Source organism: Ctenopharyngodon idella, chromosome 6 (assembly GCF_019924925.1).
Source record: "Ctenopharyngodon idella isolate HZGC_01 chromosome 6, HZGC01, whole genome shotgun sequence".
Taxonomy (NCBI): domain Eukaryota; kingdom Metazoa; phylum Chordata; class Actinopteri; order Cypriniformes; family Xenocyprididae; genus Ctenopharyngodon; species Ctenopharyngodon idella.
The window spans coordinates 11989767-12006258 of NC_067225.1; the positions used below are offsets into that span (position 1 = coordinate 11989767).

General features: G+C 34.9%; 1 protein-coding gene across 2 annotated transcripts in view; it reads left to right on the forward strand.

Annotated features, from left to right (window-relative positions):
• The first annotated feature begins 3221 nt into the window (after positions 1-3221).
• Positions 3222-16492, forward strand: part of stk11ip (serine/threonine kinase 11 interacting protein) — a 36015-nt gene continuing 22744 nt past the window's right edge. For both annotated transcript variants that reach the window (XR_007930517.1, XM_051896073.1), the window contains exons 1-14: positions 3222-3397; positions 3861-3928; positions 5926-6128; positions 6342-6416; positions 6522-6617; positions 6709-6816; positions 6897-6968; positions 7143-7272; positions 9133-9236; positions 10553-10639; positions 10953-10994; positions 12820-12978; positions 13126-13207; positions 13325-13777. Coding sequence is in view for 1 of the 2 variants with exons in the window: in XM_051896073.1 (XP_051752033.1) it covers positions 3862-3928; positions 5926-6128; positions 6342-6416; positions 6522-6617; positions 6709-6816; positions 6897-6968; positions 7143-7272; positions 9133-9236; positions 10553-10639; positions 10953-10994; positions 12820-12978; positions 13126-13207; positions 13325-13777 (1678 nt within the window). In the remaining variant the exon portion in view is untranslated. The remainder of the gene's footprint in view (positions 3398-3860; positions 3929-5925; positions 6129-6341; positions 6417-6521; positions 6618-6708; positions 6817-6896; positions 6969-7142; positions 7273-9132; positions 9237-10552; positions 10640-10952; positions 10995-12819; positions 12979-13125; positions 13208-13324; positions 13778-16492) is intronic.

Sequence of the window (16492 nt, forward strand, 5' to 3'; positions counted from 1 at the left end):
ATTAATTTATAATCTTTCAGTCTCAAGTGGAGAGAGGTGGTGGTCAGTAAAGTGTCCCTCACTGTCTGTTCGGTCTGTAGTTTGCAGTAAGTATGGCTCAGCTGCACATTTATGGGGAATAAACTAATACGCAAACTAATCTATGTTGTTGTAGTCATGACTAGAGCCTCTGCACAAATGAAAGGGGAGTTATTATGCCCCTTTCATAAGATGTAATATAAGACCCCAGAATGTGTCTGTGAAGTTTCAGCTCAAAATCCCCCACAGATCATTTATTATAGCTTGTCAAATTTGCTTCTATTTGGGTGTGAGCAAAAACACAGTGTTTTTGTGTGTGTCCCTTTAAATGCAAATGAGCTGCTGCTCCCGGCCCCCTTTCCAAAATAGGGCGGAGCTTTAACAGCTCGCGCTTCGGTCGCTCAACAACAACAAAGCTGGAGAATCTCACGCAGACAAAAATGATGAACGGTGTTCAGCCTTACATTGTTCAAACCGGAGTCGACACTGATGGAGAGACTCAGGAAGAAGTTACAACTTTTAGACGTTTCTGAATGGTTAGTGGATAAATTTATGTAGTTGCTGTGGAGTTGATTCATCGACTAGCATGTGTCGTCATGTTAATCTTTTGTGCAAATCCAGTGTTGAATTGACCCTCGTTTGTGAAGCAGTCCGGCGTAAAATGACGACATGTCAACAACACTCTACTACAACAACTCTTCCTCTTCTCTAAAGCAGCCCAACATGGCCTCACCCCCTTTGTTGTGTGTTCTGGGGGCGGGGTTTATGTAAATTTTAGGGTTTGTGATGTCACTAACACGGAAAGAAGCTCGTTGTAGTCCCTACCAACCATTTAAAAAGCGATTTCTGTAAAAGAAAATATCTCCCTTAGCATTGAACTTGGAGTGTCATAACTTTGCAGATGCTCAAACAACAACATTACACATTAACTAAAGTTAAAAAAGTGAAATCAAAATCAAAAACCCTTTTAAAATCCACCGGCATTGTACAGTAAGTAAATGTCAGTGCTGTACCTTCTTGTACTCATAGGACTAGCCTAAAAGCTGAATGTTGTTGTAATCTCTCAGTTGCCTATTGATTACAGGGGCCAGGAGTCGAGGTATCATGCTTACCAACCAAACAACCATTAACTCGTCCAGAGCAAAGCCCACACTCTGTTCCCCTCTGAGACTAATCGTTGTTTATTTAAGGGTACAGAAATAGCTGCTCCATGTGAGACCTATAGCTACAGTGGCTGTCCAAGAGATATAAATGAGGATTATTTTTCTTTGTGGGTGCCCTCTGATTTCATGCCATTTTTTTTTTTTTTTTATGTATTTGTGGTTGCCAGGCTTCGTTTTTTGCCTTGGAAATTTTGATGGAGAAAGGGGACTTTTGATATGCCAGGTCTTGTGGGTGTTGTGATAAAGCAGGAGTGTTTATGCAGAACCTCATGTGTCATTTAAAAAAAAAAAAAAAAAAAAAAAGAACCAGCTGGAGACTGGACCCACAGGCTCATAGTGTCTTTCTACAGATTTTGAGGGCTATAAGCCACAGTATCTCCAGTTGGTTAAGTGCAGTTCTCCATCAAGGACATTTCTGAGTAAACAAGTGAGATAATTACACCAATGCCCCGAGGAACCTCTGCATACTCCACCGTGGAAAAAGAGAACCGTTTGACTTTACTAAGATACACTCTAAAAGAGGCTGGGTTAAAAACAACCCAAGTTGGGTTGAAAATGGACAAACCCAGTGATTGGGTTGTTTTAACCCAGCAGTTGGGTTAAATGTTTGCCCGACCTGATGGATAGTTTTATTTAACTCAACTATTGTTTAAAAATGCTGGGTTAAAAACAACCCAAGTTGGGTTAAAAATGGACAAACCCAGCAACTGGGTTGCTTTAACCCAGTGGTTGGGTTAAATGTTTGCCCAACCTGTAGTTTTAACCCAACTATTGTTTAAAAGTTGCTGTATTGCTTGCTTAAACTGAACCCAAAATATGTTGAAAATTAATATTTATTAATAAGCATAATAATTAAACATTTATTAAATTGTTCACCTTTTGATCATTATTGTTGCCTCTAGTAATTATGTGTCTGATTTTTAATTTCCAACCTGTTTTGGGTTCATTTTAAGCCAGACATATAGTCATTTTTAAACAATAGTTGGGTTAAATAAAACTGCCCAGCTCTTTGGGTAAACATTTAATCCAAACGCTGGGTTAAAACAACACAACTCTGGGTTTGTCAACACAACTTGGCCTGTTTTTAACCCAAGAGTGTACAGTGCACATAGATTCAGTAGGGTACTTTTATATTAGAGATTTAATCAGATTCAGTGCAAAAACATCTATATTTTATTTTGATCAGTTTTAAAAATATTGTGTATAGTGGGAACATTTTGAGAAAGTGGATCTGGAACATTTTTTGCAAAAAAAAAGTCAATTTTTTAAGGTCACATATATTTCAATTTAAGGTCACATATATGGATCATGTTATGCCTGGATTCCCGTGGCTAACACAGAATAACACTGTCATGAGAATTAATATGATCTTAATGAAGCTTCTTTTGAATATGTGTGACTGCATTATGAGAATATTCAAATGTATGTTAAATTGCTTGTTGGATTCTGTAAGTAATCAATGCGTACTTTGGAATATTGTTTCCCGAGGTTTAGTGTTTGATTTCCAAGAAAAGCAAAATGGTTGTTTAGTTAATGTCAACATAAGGCAAGAAGAGAACAAACATATTTGCACATTACATGTCTACCATAAAAACAACAGACAGTTACACAATCAGGTTGGTAGCCGTTTTGCACTTTAAGCCATTGTAAAGATAGACATGTCAAGATAGTGCTGATAATATGAGTTTTGACTGTGACGTCAGCAGCGAGGGAGAACAAGATGCACTTCCATTTTGAAATAGTACAACTAATTTATTGACTAAACTCCATTTAAAATGAGTGTGAGCAAGAATTAAAAATATAGACATTTACAGAGACAAATAAAAGGGATATTCTGATGATTATTGTGTACATAAACAGGACTTTTCATTAATAAAGAAGTATTTTTTTTCTCACATTTTAAGTCTTAAGGCATAATTGATTTAACATTCCCAGGCAATTAAAAAAGCTTCTCTTCAAATTACAAGTTCTTGCTGTTTGTATTTTAATGCGTGTGAAAATAAACGCAGGAGGGCGCGCTTAGTTAAATATTCCCTTGTTTGGCTACTCCGGGCCGCCGTACCATTAAGAAACAAGATCATATGACGATTAGCCTCAGGATGTCAACAAACGTGAAAGGGAATTGAACTGAAGTAATGCCATGAATCATAATGCCGCTTCAAAAACGGGTATAACGTTATTTGTGGCTACGGGTCACGGATTTGTTGAAACATAAGGTATGTTTAGCGCATTTCAGCAGAACAGATACTGACTCAACATTATTGTTGGTGTTTCAGGAAGAGCTGCCTGTTTTGTTTTCGGTTTACAAGGTTACAACAGTGTCGGTGTTTTTGTTTATTGTGATCGAAAATGTGCTATTATTTAGCTTTAAACATATAGAGAATGTCTACCTGATCTTTTTGTGATCATATATTTGATATTAATAATAATTTGATTTGCTTTCTGACAGTTCAGTTATCAGAGATGACACATGTATTATCAGTTCACTGGTGTGAGGAATGTTTAGTTGTGAAATTCAACCCTTTTTTCAGCTACATGATTTTACAAGAGTCAAAATTCTTGTATTACCCAAATTAATATCCTGTCTCTGTAGAAACTATGAATATTCAGATTAGAATAATTCCCTATTTGCTTGTAATGATTTGGGTTATTTCTGTTAATATGTTTTACTCTTTTTAGGATGACATCCACTCAGGCCGGTCAGTCAACGGTTGTACACAGACTTGCCACATTGCTGCGAAATAATGGTATAGAATCAGTATTTCAATTTTATTATTGTTTGTTTTTGCAGTTTCACCAGGACCAGTTCCAGAGAAAAAAAAAAAAAAAATGATGAGGGTGCAGTTAATAGAGTGGTGTAGTGAATAAAAAATAGTCTGTGACAGTGTATATCTATCTATCTATCTATCTATCTATCTATCTATATATATATATCTATATATCTATATATGCATATATATATATATACATATAGATATATAGATATATATATATTCACTACCGGTCAAAAGTTTGGAAACATTACTATTTTTAATGTTTTTGAACGAAGTCTCTTATGCTCATTAAGGCTGCATTTATTTCATAATAAATACAGAAAAAACAATAATATTGTGAAACATTATTACAATTTAAAATTATAGTTTTCTATTTTAATATACTTTAAAATATAATTTATTTCTGTGATGCAAAGCTGAATTTTCAGCATCATTACTCCAGTCTTCAGTGTCACATGATCCTTCAGAAATCATTCTAATATGATGATTTGATACTCAGTTATTATCAATGTTGAAAACAGTTGTGCTGCTTAATATTTTTTTGGAACCTGTGATACTTTTTTCAGGATTCACTGATGAATAAAAGGTTAAAAAGAACAGCATTTATTCAAAATATAAATCTTTTCTAACAATATAAATCTTTACTATCACTTTTTATCAGTTTAACACATCCGTGCTGAATAAAAGTATTAATTTCTTTCAAAAAAACCTTTTGAACGGTAGTGTATATTGTTACAAAAGATTTCTATTTTAAATAAATGCTGATATTTTTTTTAAACTTTTTATTCATCAAAGAATCCTGAAAAAGTATCACAGGTTATAAAATAATATTAAGCAGCACAACTGTTTCCAACATTGATAATAAATCAGCATATTAGAATGATTTCTGAAGGATCATGTGATCAGTCTTCAGTGTCACATGATCCTTCAGAAATCATTCTAATATGATGATTTGATGCTTTAGAAACATTTATTATTATTATCAATTATGTTTTTTTGTTGTTGTTGTTGTTGTTTTCTTGTTTTTTCAGGATTCTTTAGAGAATAGAAAGTTTAAAAAAACAGCATTTATCTGAAATAGAATCTTTTGTAACATTATACACTACCGTTCAAAAGTTTAGGGGTCAGTAAGAGTTTATTTATTTTAAAGAAATTGAAGCAATTAAAACTTTTATTTAGCAAGGATGCATTAAATTGATCAAAAGTGACAGTAAAGACATTTATAATCTTACAAAAGATTCTATTTCAAATAAATGCTGTTCTTTTGAACTTTATATTCATCAAAGAATCCTGAAAAAAAAATGTTTTCAACATTGATAATAATCATAAATGTTTCTTGAGCAGCAAATCATCATATCAGAATGATTTCTGAAGGATCATGTGACACTGAAGACTGGAGTAATGATGCTGAAAATTCATCTTTGATCACAGGAATAAATTACACTTTAAAATATATTCAAATAAAAAACTGTTATTTTAAATTGTAGTAATATTTCACAATAGTACTGTTTTTTTTTTTTTTTTTTTTTTTTTTTTAATCAAACAAATGAAGCCTTGGTGAGCATAAGAGACATCTTTTTAAAAACTTTTGAACGGCAATGTGTGTGTGTGTGTATATATATATATATATATAATTTTGTAAAAACTAAATAAATTACACATAGTCGTGCACAGTCACAGATTTGGATTGTTTGTGAGTTAAGAATCAAATGTTATTCTCTTTATGTTGAAGATGTGGAGACAGAGCAATATACTCCTAGTTTACAACTGCAGATTTGCAGGACCGATACGCAAAACCGTGCAGAATAATCAGTGCATATGATCATGTTTACATGTTGACTGAGATAGAATCTGTGAAATCTGAGAGCACTTTTGCATTCGTTTGAGGGAGCTCGGCATCTCAGGCTTTCCCTTTAATGCTGCTTGTTAGTTTAACAATAACAATAAAGTTCTTGTTGCTCTCTGTAAAGGTGACTCCGTTCTGGATGGTTCCAGTACTTTCACTCTGCAAGTGGGATGTTTACAGCACCTGACACAACTCTTCGAGCGGCACCTTCTCTCACGCACACATCAGCATGGTTTTCTGGCCCTGCCGTCCCACCCAGCAGACACTGCCTCCCTGCTGGAAGTCCAGTTCCTCTTCGACATGCTGCAGAAGACCGTATCACTCAAGGTACTGAAGGTTCAGATGAGGATATGAGTGTCTGTGGAATTACAAACTTGTTAAGAGTGAAGCTGATAGTCGGAGGAAATTTTACTCCAGAGGAATTGTTATTATTAGTAGTGTATTTGTTATTTTTTTTGTTAAGATGTCTTAAGTGGCTTCTCCAGTCCAGTAGAATGAGCTGTCGCTGCAATGATCTGATCATGTGTGTCTGTGAAACAGCTTGTTAATCCACCTGGTGTGAAACTACAGTATGCTGTGAAAATCTTCCCTTTCAAGTCTCTCAAATACTTAGAGGTATTTCAAAACAATCTAACCAAATGAATTCAGTTACGTTTGTTGCATTATTCTGCTCTATTATCCTAAATGTTCTTTTTTTTGTTTGATTGTCTTCCTGTTCAGCTCAAGCGTATTCCTCCTCATTGTCTGGAGGGTCTCAGAGGAGTGTATTCTCAGCTGGAAGTCTTCACTTGCTCCAAAGGCGTCAGTTCTCTAGAGGTCATTTTTGCACAATTGACACAGTGACCATAAGCTGAACCATGTTCATATACAGAAAGTAATCGTGTGTGTGTGTGTGTGTGTTTAACAGGAGCTTCTCTCTCTATGTGGAGGAGATCTCAGCTCAGCTTTACCCTGGTTAGAGCTTCATACCCTTAATTTCAGTTACAATTCCATCTCACGTCTCGACGAGTCACTGGTAAGAGTCTCCGGTTTTCTGTAGAGTTTAGAGTTACTGATATTGTAATCTGCATGTAACATTTTTTCTAAATCATTTAGAGTCTGCTAAACGTCCTGAAGTGGCTTGACTTGAGCCACAACAAACTCCACGATTGTGCTGAATTTTTAAAGGTAGGTTTCTCTTGTTTACTGTTTTTTTTTTTTTTTTCTCCACATTTCTTGCTCAGATTTTGGGTGAAAATCTGTGAATGCATGGGAAAAAAACGTTAAAGGGGGCTAGAATTGTTAGAATGTTAAAAGTTAGGATATTGTGAATTTATTCATACCTTTTCTGTCTCCATCAAGCCTCTTACTGAACTGGAGCATCTGAATTTAGCTTATAATAACCTCCAGAGAGCACCAGCGCTGGGCCTGAGCGCCCGAACCAAACTCACCACCTTGATCCTTAGAAACAACGAGATGGAAACTATCAATGGTGAGTTTTCTGCTCATTTCCATGATTGTATTTGCATCAGTGGAAAGTACATTGAAAAATGCATCTTTCTATCCTTTTATCCACCATGTTGGTTCTTTTACAGAACATTTCTTCTTCTTCTTCTTGTTTGTTTGTTTGTTTGTTTCTTTATTGATTGTTCTAGATGCAGTTTCTATCAGATCTTAAAGGTATACTTCACCCAAAAATGAAAATTCTGTCATCATTTGCTCCCCCTCAAGTTGTTCCAAACCTGTATAAATTTCTTTGTTCTGTTGAATACAAAGGAAGATATTTTGAAGAATGTGGGAAACTGAACAGTTTTGGGGCACCATTGACTTCCATAGTATTTATTTTTCCTACTATGGAAGTCAATGGTGCCCCAAAGCAGCCTGGTTACAAACTTTCTTCAAAATATATTCCTTTGTGTTGAACATAACAAAGAAATTCATACGGGTTTGTAACAACTTGAGGGTGAGTAAATGATGACAGAATTTTCATTTTTGAGTGAACTATCCCTTTAAGCTGTTGAAATTATTTTGAAATCCAAATATAGTCTTAAAATGAAAATCCTGTCATTATTTACTCACCCTCATGTTGTTCCAAACCCGTAAGACTTTCATTCATCTTTGGAACACAAATTAAGATATTTTTGATGAAATCTGAGAGCTTTCTGTCCCTCCATAGACTGCTTCAAAAAGTTCATAAAGAGATCGTAAAACTAATCCATATGAATTGAGGGGTTTAGTCCAAATTTTCTGAAGAGACTCGATCGCTTTTTACTTTATTTTAATTTTTTTTTTTTTTTTTTTATGGCATAAGTTAAATTTTCTTGAGTAATAATGCTCATCAATCTTAACAGTACTCTGTAACACACATTATCATGCAATATAGAGTGTGGAAAGCTTCAGTCTAAGTAACATTCTACAAATTAGAACATTATTTTTATATATATATATATATATATATATATATATATATATATACACACACACACACACACACACACAAAAAAAAAGTTTTTTAAATATACGTATTTTATAATAATAGTAATAATAATAACAATATCGATCGCTTTTTTATGATGATGAATTTAGGCTTTTATTCACATATAAACATTGATCAGCGAACATAAACACAAGCTCAACCGAACATGAATGATGAAAAAGCGATTGTGCCTCTTCAGAAAATTTGGACTAAATCGCTCAATTAATATGGATTAGTTTTACGATCTCTTTATGAACTTTTTGAAGCGTCAAAGTGGTCGTTGCAAAGGGAGTCTATGGAGGGACAGAAATCACTCCGATTTCATCAAAAATATCTTCATATGTGTTCCGATGATAAACGGAAGTCTTACGGGTGTGGAACGACATGAGGGTGAGTAAATAATGACAGAATTTTTGTTTTGGGGTGAACTAACCCTTTAAGGTTTTTAGAGAAAATTAATCTTAAACATCTTATTTAGTTTTATTTTTGAATAACTAAACCGGGCTCTCGCCATGGACATGGAATGACGTTAATAAAACAAAATAAATAAGAAAATATTTTGAGTTTTTCAGTTGACACATATTGGCTATTCGAAAATTTGAGAACATTTTGAAAGAAATGACCAGAAAAAAAAAACACAAAAAAGGAAGAGAATGTTATCTGTGTGCCAGCCTGATTTGACAACTTAATCTTTATTGAATATATATTTTTTTTAATTGTAGTTAATATTCTGTTCAATGCAGATTTGTCAGAGCTCTTGATTGCAAAGATTCTATATATGTAATGCTATCATATGTGTGTTTTTTGAACAGTTGATTAATTTACTAAAATAAAGGTTAATCTAATTTAATGTAAAATGAATTGTCCTAACTGCAGGGGTGGAGCAGTTGTCGTCTCTTCAGTGTCTTGACCTGGCTTACAACCTTCTTATGGAGCATTCCCAGCTGGCACCTCTGTCCCTCCTTCATAATCTCAATACAGTAAGTTTGGCCCCCCTAGTAATGCTTAGCTTAAACTCCAGGGTTTCTACGCAGTTTGGAAAAGTAATTTCCAGGTCTGAAAAAAGAAAGTGTATGGAAAAATATTAGCATTTCCAGACTATTGCCCCTATTTAGTTTTCTATAATAGAAAATTAAGAATATAATGAAAATAAATTTATCATACAAGAAGTGTGTTTTCATGGCAGCTGTTTAGTGATTCTGTAGTGATTGTCAAACATGACAATGAATTTAAGGTGCACTTTTTCATTATGCAAAAATTCAGGTTAGAAGCGTTTTGGGATTCTCTCACAATATTCTTAGTGCTGTATTACAGAGCCTCTAAAAGGACCGATGCAAAAATAAAAAAAAATATACAGACTTTCGTGTGCGCACGACAAACCATTAAACTTAACATATAGGACAATCACACAGCCGTATTGCACCATCAGCCCATTTCGCGGTGTGGTTTCTTGGCCACCACAGAGTATGCGTTAAAGCAGACCTAAGGCCTTGAAATATGACTTACTGCCCTAATGAAAGGCAAATTGTGAACACTTTTTTCATAGTCCCAGTCTTTTATTATAGACCCTTGAACTTGGCAAATAGGACAATGCATACAGCCGTATTGTGCCATCAGACCATTTCGTGTCATGGTTTCTCCGTCACCACAGAGGATGCGTTCAGTTGGACATTAGGCCTTGAAATTAGAGGGACTACCCTAAGGAAAACCACATTTTGAGCAAATAGATCTCTATTAATTTATGTGCATCCATGATAGACATTGTAATGCGTAAGCAATCAAAAAAATTCCTGTGCGCATGTGAATAGATTTTCAAAGACACGAAAAAGTTTCTCGTGTGCATGCAAAAGTCTGTATATTTTTTATTTATTTCATTTTAGGGGCTCTGTATGTTGTCACTTTGAGAAAATCAATGAAAAAATAAATAAATAAATAAAATAAAAATATTTATAGATGACTACTATATGCCAAATATAAAGCTGAAAATAATGCTGTATGAACCGTTTATGTTAAATATGGTCTGAAAATCTACTGAGAGGTTTGTAAAAAATTGAGTCTGGAAAAGAAATTTTGAAATGGAAAATGTCTCACTTTTTCAGTTATCCTTAATTGTTTTACCTCAATCCCAAATTTTAGTCTCAAAAAAAAAAGTATGTTGAGGATCTTTATGATTTTAACAAGTCCCAGAGATGTTTGAATATCAGGTTTCCAGTTCAGCCAACTGGATGTAAGAATCTCAATATGAATATTTCCCTCTGAATCATGTGATGTATCTCTGATTCTTTTGTCTTTTCAGTTGACTTTGGAAGGAAACCCTTTGTATTTCCAGAAGACACACAGGGCATCGACTGTCTACCACCTCTCACCGCGAGCTGCTTTCAAAGTGAGTCCACAATAAACAGTGAACATATTCAAAGTCATTATTTTAATTGCTCATTTTCTTAAAACTGTATATACAGTAGGAGTTTGTACAGTGTGGCATCCAAAAAGCAGTATTTAGTTTTGAATGAATTAAATATACAGCATCGATTGTATTCATGTTTACCATAGCAACCACAGGGAGGTGCCAGTTTCCCCTTTTTTTCTGATGTAGTTCGTAACAGTAACAGTGAGATGTTTTCTTGGAGATCTTTCTTGCTGTTCTGCAGATGTTTCAGAGTTGTGCGCTGACATTTTAATGTCTGCTTGTGTTTCAGCTCCAGCTGGATGGCACCCCTCTGTCCCAGTCTGATCTGCTGGTGGGTATCAAATCTCACTTCATGTGCCATCTCAGGTCATTCCACCCTCTTTGTTTCTCATGTGAACTGTGGGAGGCAAATCTGCTTTTAATTTACAGTAGAATAGTGGGTTTACTTCCTCTGATCAAATGGAGTTTGTGAACTTTAAATGGCTGCAGGCATGGCCCAACAATCACAATGACATTCGATGTTTAATTCCAAGAAATGCATACAGGCATGAAAGAAGTAGGCACACACAATTGCTGTCAAGTCAAAACATTGGTAAAATTCTGCAGTCAGTGAGGTTTATTTTATTGTTTATATTTTCAGGAATGTTGACAATTGTAAAATTCAAGATCATTTCTGTTAAATTGATTTCCTTTTTCCCCCCAGCACCTTCTTAACACTGATACAGGCCAAAGATATGATAGCGACACCCAGTGTTCATACAGTATAATGAATTTCTTTTATCTATCTATCTATCTATCTATCTATCTATTTATTTATTTATTTATTTATTTATTTATTTTTCACAATAAAGGGCAAAATCGTATTATGCTGTTTTAAAGGTTCCTCATTTCGTTTTGGATAGGTTTACATGCATCTAAGATAAAAAAAAAAAAATAATAGTAATAATTTTCTCATAATACAGTATCACCTCTTTTCTCACAGTGTCTGAAACGGTTTAAGGATTCACTCTCTAAACACACCTTTTCTGAGAACCTCCTTTGCTGTGATTGGTCAGATGGCCCAGTGTGTTGTGATTGGTCTGCCGCTTACAGCGCATATTGGAAACAAAATGTCCATCAGTGTATCTGAATTTCAGCTCTTCCTCAGCACTTGTATACTCAGTGATACGAACAGTAATGATAGTGTTATTGTGTCCTTTCAAGCGCGAATCCTCATCCTTTGGAAATGCATGCAAAGTGGATTTGCTTTGGCAGCAGAAAACAGCATCTTCTCCACGTGAACAACACAAACCAAACTCTTCCAGTCTCAGATACAAGAACAGTGTTTGAGGGCGGGGCAAAGGAGATGCTGTTCAGCCAATAAAGACCACAAACGGGCATTATGCAAATTTGTTACAAACCTACGTAGGTTCATGCAGGAAGTGAGGCTGAAATTACTGACGACTTGTTTCAGGCTGTTCAGAATTGGTTCTCTCTTTTTGGAGACAATAATTTCGTTTATCATGATATAAAAAAAGGAATTGCGAGATATAAAGTGAGAATTGCGTGATATAAAGTCAGAATTGCGAGATATAAAGTGAGAATTGCGTGATATAAAGTCAGAATTGTGAGTTATAAAGTCAGAATTGCGAGATATTAAGTCAGTATTTTGAGTTCTAAAGTGGGAATTGCGAGATATAAAGTCAGAATTGCGAGATATAAAGTCAGAATTGCGAGTTATAAAGTCAGAATTGCGTGATATAAAGTCAGAATTGCGTGATATAAAGTCAGAATTACGAGATATTAAGTCAGTATTTTGAGTTCTAAAGTGGGAATTGCGTGATATAAAGTCAGAAATGTGAGATATAAAGTCAGAAATGTGAGATATTAAGTCAGTATTTTGAGTTATAAAGTCAGAAATGCGAGTTATACATTTTTTATTTTTTTATTTAGTGGCAGAAACAAGCTTCCATACTAACCTACCAGCCCCCACCAGTTTTTAAAAACTTTATTTAAAATTTTGAGATTTAATTTTAATGCTGATATTTATTACTAGAATATAACAAAATTACACAAATAGTTGTCTTTTAAAATGTATTCTATAGTATTTTCTTAGACCAACAATCTTGTTTTTATTCTATGGCTCTTGTGACATGATTTTTTTTTTAAACACACAGAACTTACCTAAACACGGACAACTGGCTGGTCACCCTTCTCAAGTTTCTATGGCACCTGACCAAGGAGGGCAGGAAGTGTCCAGTGGAGGTGGGGACATGACCGACAGTGTGACTTTAAGCACATCAGGAGTGACCCGAGTTCGAAAGAGGAGACACAAAGTAAGTCCTTGTCTAAAATCTCCCCAGTGTTTTTGATTTTAAAATGAGCAGGAAAAATGAACATGATATCTCATGAAGCTGCCAGTACAATTTTAATCAGATAATATCTGATATATGATGCAAAGCGCAACTTCTTGCCATTTTCAGAACAAGGTGAAGGTGAGGAGAGCCAGTATCTCAGAGCCCAGTGACACAGACCATGAGATCAGAGTGCAGTCTGCTTTAGAAGGTGATGAACAGATCACTTGACAAACATTAACTCTTCACAGAGCTTCACCGTCTTTTCAGTGATCAAGCATATGTAATACTAGTGTCTTTCTCATGTGAAATGTTTGGTTCTCTTCAGATACCATCCTCCCCCATAAGGAGGACATTGAGAGAATGGACAGTTTTCGAGAGCAGTTAGGGGAGGACTGGCTACGCTACCAGCATCATCTTGACGATACTCCAGTCAACCCAGCTTTCCCAGGAGTGGAAAGTGTAACCATTAAAGTGAACGTCAATGGTTGCTGTACACCTCCATCTCCCCTGCTTAAAACAAACACCCCTCCAGCCAATCTGGAGTTGCTCCCCCCTCCACTGCTGTCCTCTGAACTGAAGGAGGAAGAGGACAAAGAAGAGATGGAGAGCACAGACGTGCTGCCTGAGACAGAGTCCACCCTGCAGTGGACAGGCCAAAGCCTCCCGAACACTGAATCTACTCTTGAGACAAGTCTAGGAAACACTCAGGCTCCAACTGAGGCCTGCCCACAACCAGACCCACAACCACCACCAGAGGAAGATGACGACGATAGAGGAGGTCTGTCTGTTCTTTTCTAGAGATATATTGATAGTGATAACTATACTGACCAGATACTGTGATTATGTGCTTATATTTATACTGTGATTGTAACACACAATATCAATTTTCACTAGCGTAACAGTAGTTCAGCAGTAGTCTAGCTTTTCTATTTAAAGTATGTCATTGGATAGTTTTGTTTCATTCATTCATTCATTCATTCATTCATTCATTCACGCTTCTGTTTGACAGTTTGGGGTCAGTAAGATATTTAATGTTTTTGAAAGAAAATCTCATCAAGATAAAAAAAAAAAAAAAATACAGTAAAAACATTAAAATTGTTAAATATTATTGCAATTTTAAATAACTGTTTTCTATTGTAATATATTTTACAATATCATTTATTCCTGTGATAGTAAAGCTGAATCTTCAGCAGCCATTACTCCAATCTTCAGTGTGTTGAGTCGTCAGGTGACTCCAGTCGTCACATGATCCTTCAGAAATCATTCAAAAATGCTGATTTGGTGCTTAAGTTGCATTGCTTATTAATATCAAAAATTAAATAATATGATTTTTGGAAACTGTAATAAATTAGGATTATTTGAAGTTCAAAAGAACAGCATTTATTTGAATGGGAAATCTTTTATAACATGTTTAATGCATCCTGGCTGAACAAAAGCTTTACTTTCGTTAAAAAACAACAACTTATTGACCCAAAACTTTTGAACAGTAGTGTATACAAACATACTGTCCCCTTTAAGTAACTTGTAGTTGGCTATTTTTGTTTGTAGCATGTTGTGTAGCTAGTTAACTACTATTTCAGTAGATTGACTGTTGTTTAACTACTTCAAATTATGATAAATTTGTAGGTTGGAAAGCTACACTTTAAAAGTAACTTCTCCAACACTGATACCATACAAAGAAACACCAGCAGTGGAACAAATACTTCAGTAGAACAAAAGTTTGGAGCTGCTTTATTACTGTGAATATTGGTTTGTGTATTTATACTCTCAAATGCCAAAACCAAAAGTATTGGTTCTTGTACTCACCTAAAACAAATCCTGATACATTATATATATACAGGGCCTAAAACTAACTTTTTGCCACACCTGCCAATGGCTGGTGACTTAAAAAAATTAAAATAAATATTTTTTTACCAGCCACGAAACATAGATTAATCCTTATTAAAGTTACAAAAGATATTCAGTCAAGAGCCGTGAGTGATTGTTTTTTGTCTTTTGTTGTTTGATTAATATAAAAAAACACAGACAGCAGAATATTAGGCTGCTGTCACTTTAAGAGCTGATCACGGATCCAGTATACTGATACACATGCATTTTATTTCTCAACTGTTTACGTTCAGTTAAGACACTTATTATGTTAAGTTTACAAGGATACTTGCCAAGACAGGCATTTAGACTTAATTTGGTTTGAATATGTCTGTTCAAGTGCAAGAAGACGTGAAAGAGAGCTCAGATCAGTATTCACGAGCTGTTTGAGACGCGGATTTCTAGGCGCATGAGTCGGATGTTTGCATACGAAATTTCCCACACAGCATATGTATATATATATTTAATAAATAAAATATTTATATGAAGAGTTTGGTTCCAAAACACGATAAACGCAATTTAAAAAAAAAAAAATTGAGTTTCCGTCAAAATCAGTATTGTATCTGGTCGGTATTGAAAAGTCATTTATTAATTTTGCGCAAAATGCGATTTCGTTGTGTTATTCTGTCATGTTTTCTCCTTTTCTTTCCAAAACGTGACAAACGCCAGTCTCCTTTCTCTGCAGAACGCGATATATCCGCTCAACCAATCACAGCGCACCATTCCACGCACTGTAAACAGTTATGGCGGCGCTCTGAATACACCCGGCATCCTAGTTTTCCTTATCTGCTTTGTACTTTGTGATCAACAAAAACAGAAAAATTAATAATTTTGTCAGCATTCATGAAGCTGTGGTGGTTTCTACGGTGGGGAAGAAACGCAAGTCATCGAAATGTAATCATTTACGCGAGGAGATTAAGAAGATGAGGCACTGGAGTCGGGAGGAGGAAAAATGCCGGCTGTTGATTGTTCCACGACAGCATCAAACTTCTGTCACGGTCCCCAAAACTGAATCATGGACAGTTTTTAAAAGCCGTTTTTAATACCAATGTACTCTGTAAATGTGTTTATTTTAACCGTGCGGTGGTGCCAGATACTCTTTAATCGGTAATGAAAAACGGAGACATAATTAATTTATAACATTAACAAGATGACTCGTTGAATTCATTTTGGGAGCGACGACTGAATGTATTTTTAGTAAAATGCCTGATTAGTATTGACAAAGTTCAGAGGCTGTCATATATGTGAATCAGCTTACTTTGTTGTGTATTTTCAATATGAAAAATAACTTTGATATTGATGGATTTATTGCATTTTGGGGGAAAAATAATCCGTTTTTATAATAAACCTTTTGAAATCAAAATGTAGATTTGAATTTTTAATGTTTTTATAACCAAAAGATGCTATGTGAAAGTTTGTAACAGAAAATAGTGGTTTTCATCTTGCCACTTTCTTGGTAAAGAAAACACCTTTTTACTCAAATTAATCAAAATGGAGTTATAGCGTTTTGGAACCAAACTCCTCACATATATATGTATATATATATATATATATATATATATATATATATATATATATATATATATATATATATATAAATCATGGTCCCGGTTGAATAATAGAACAA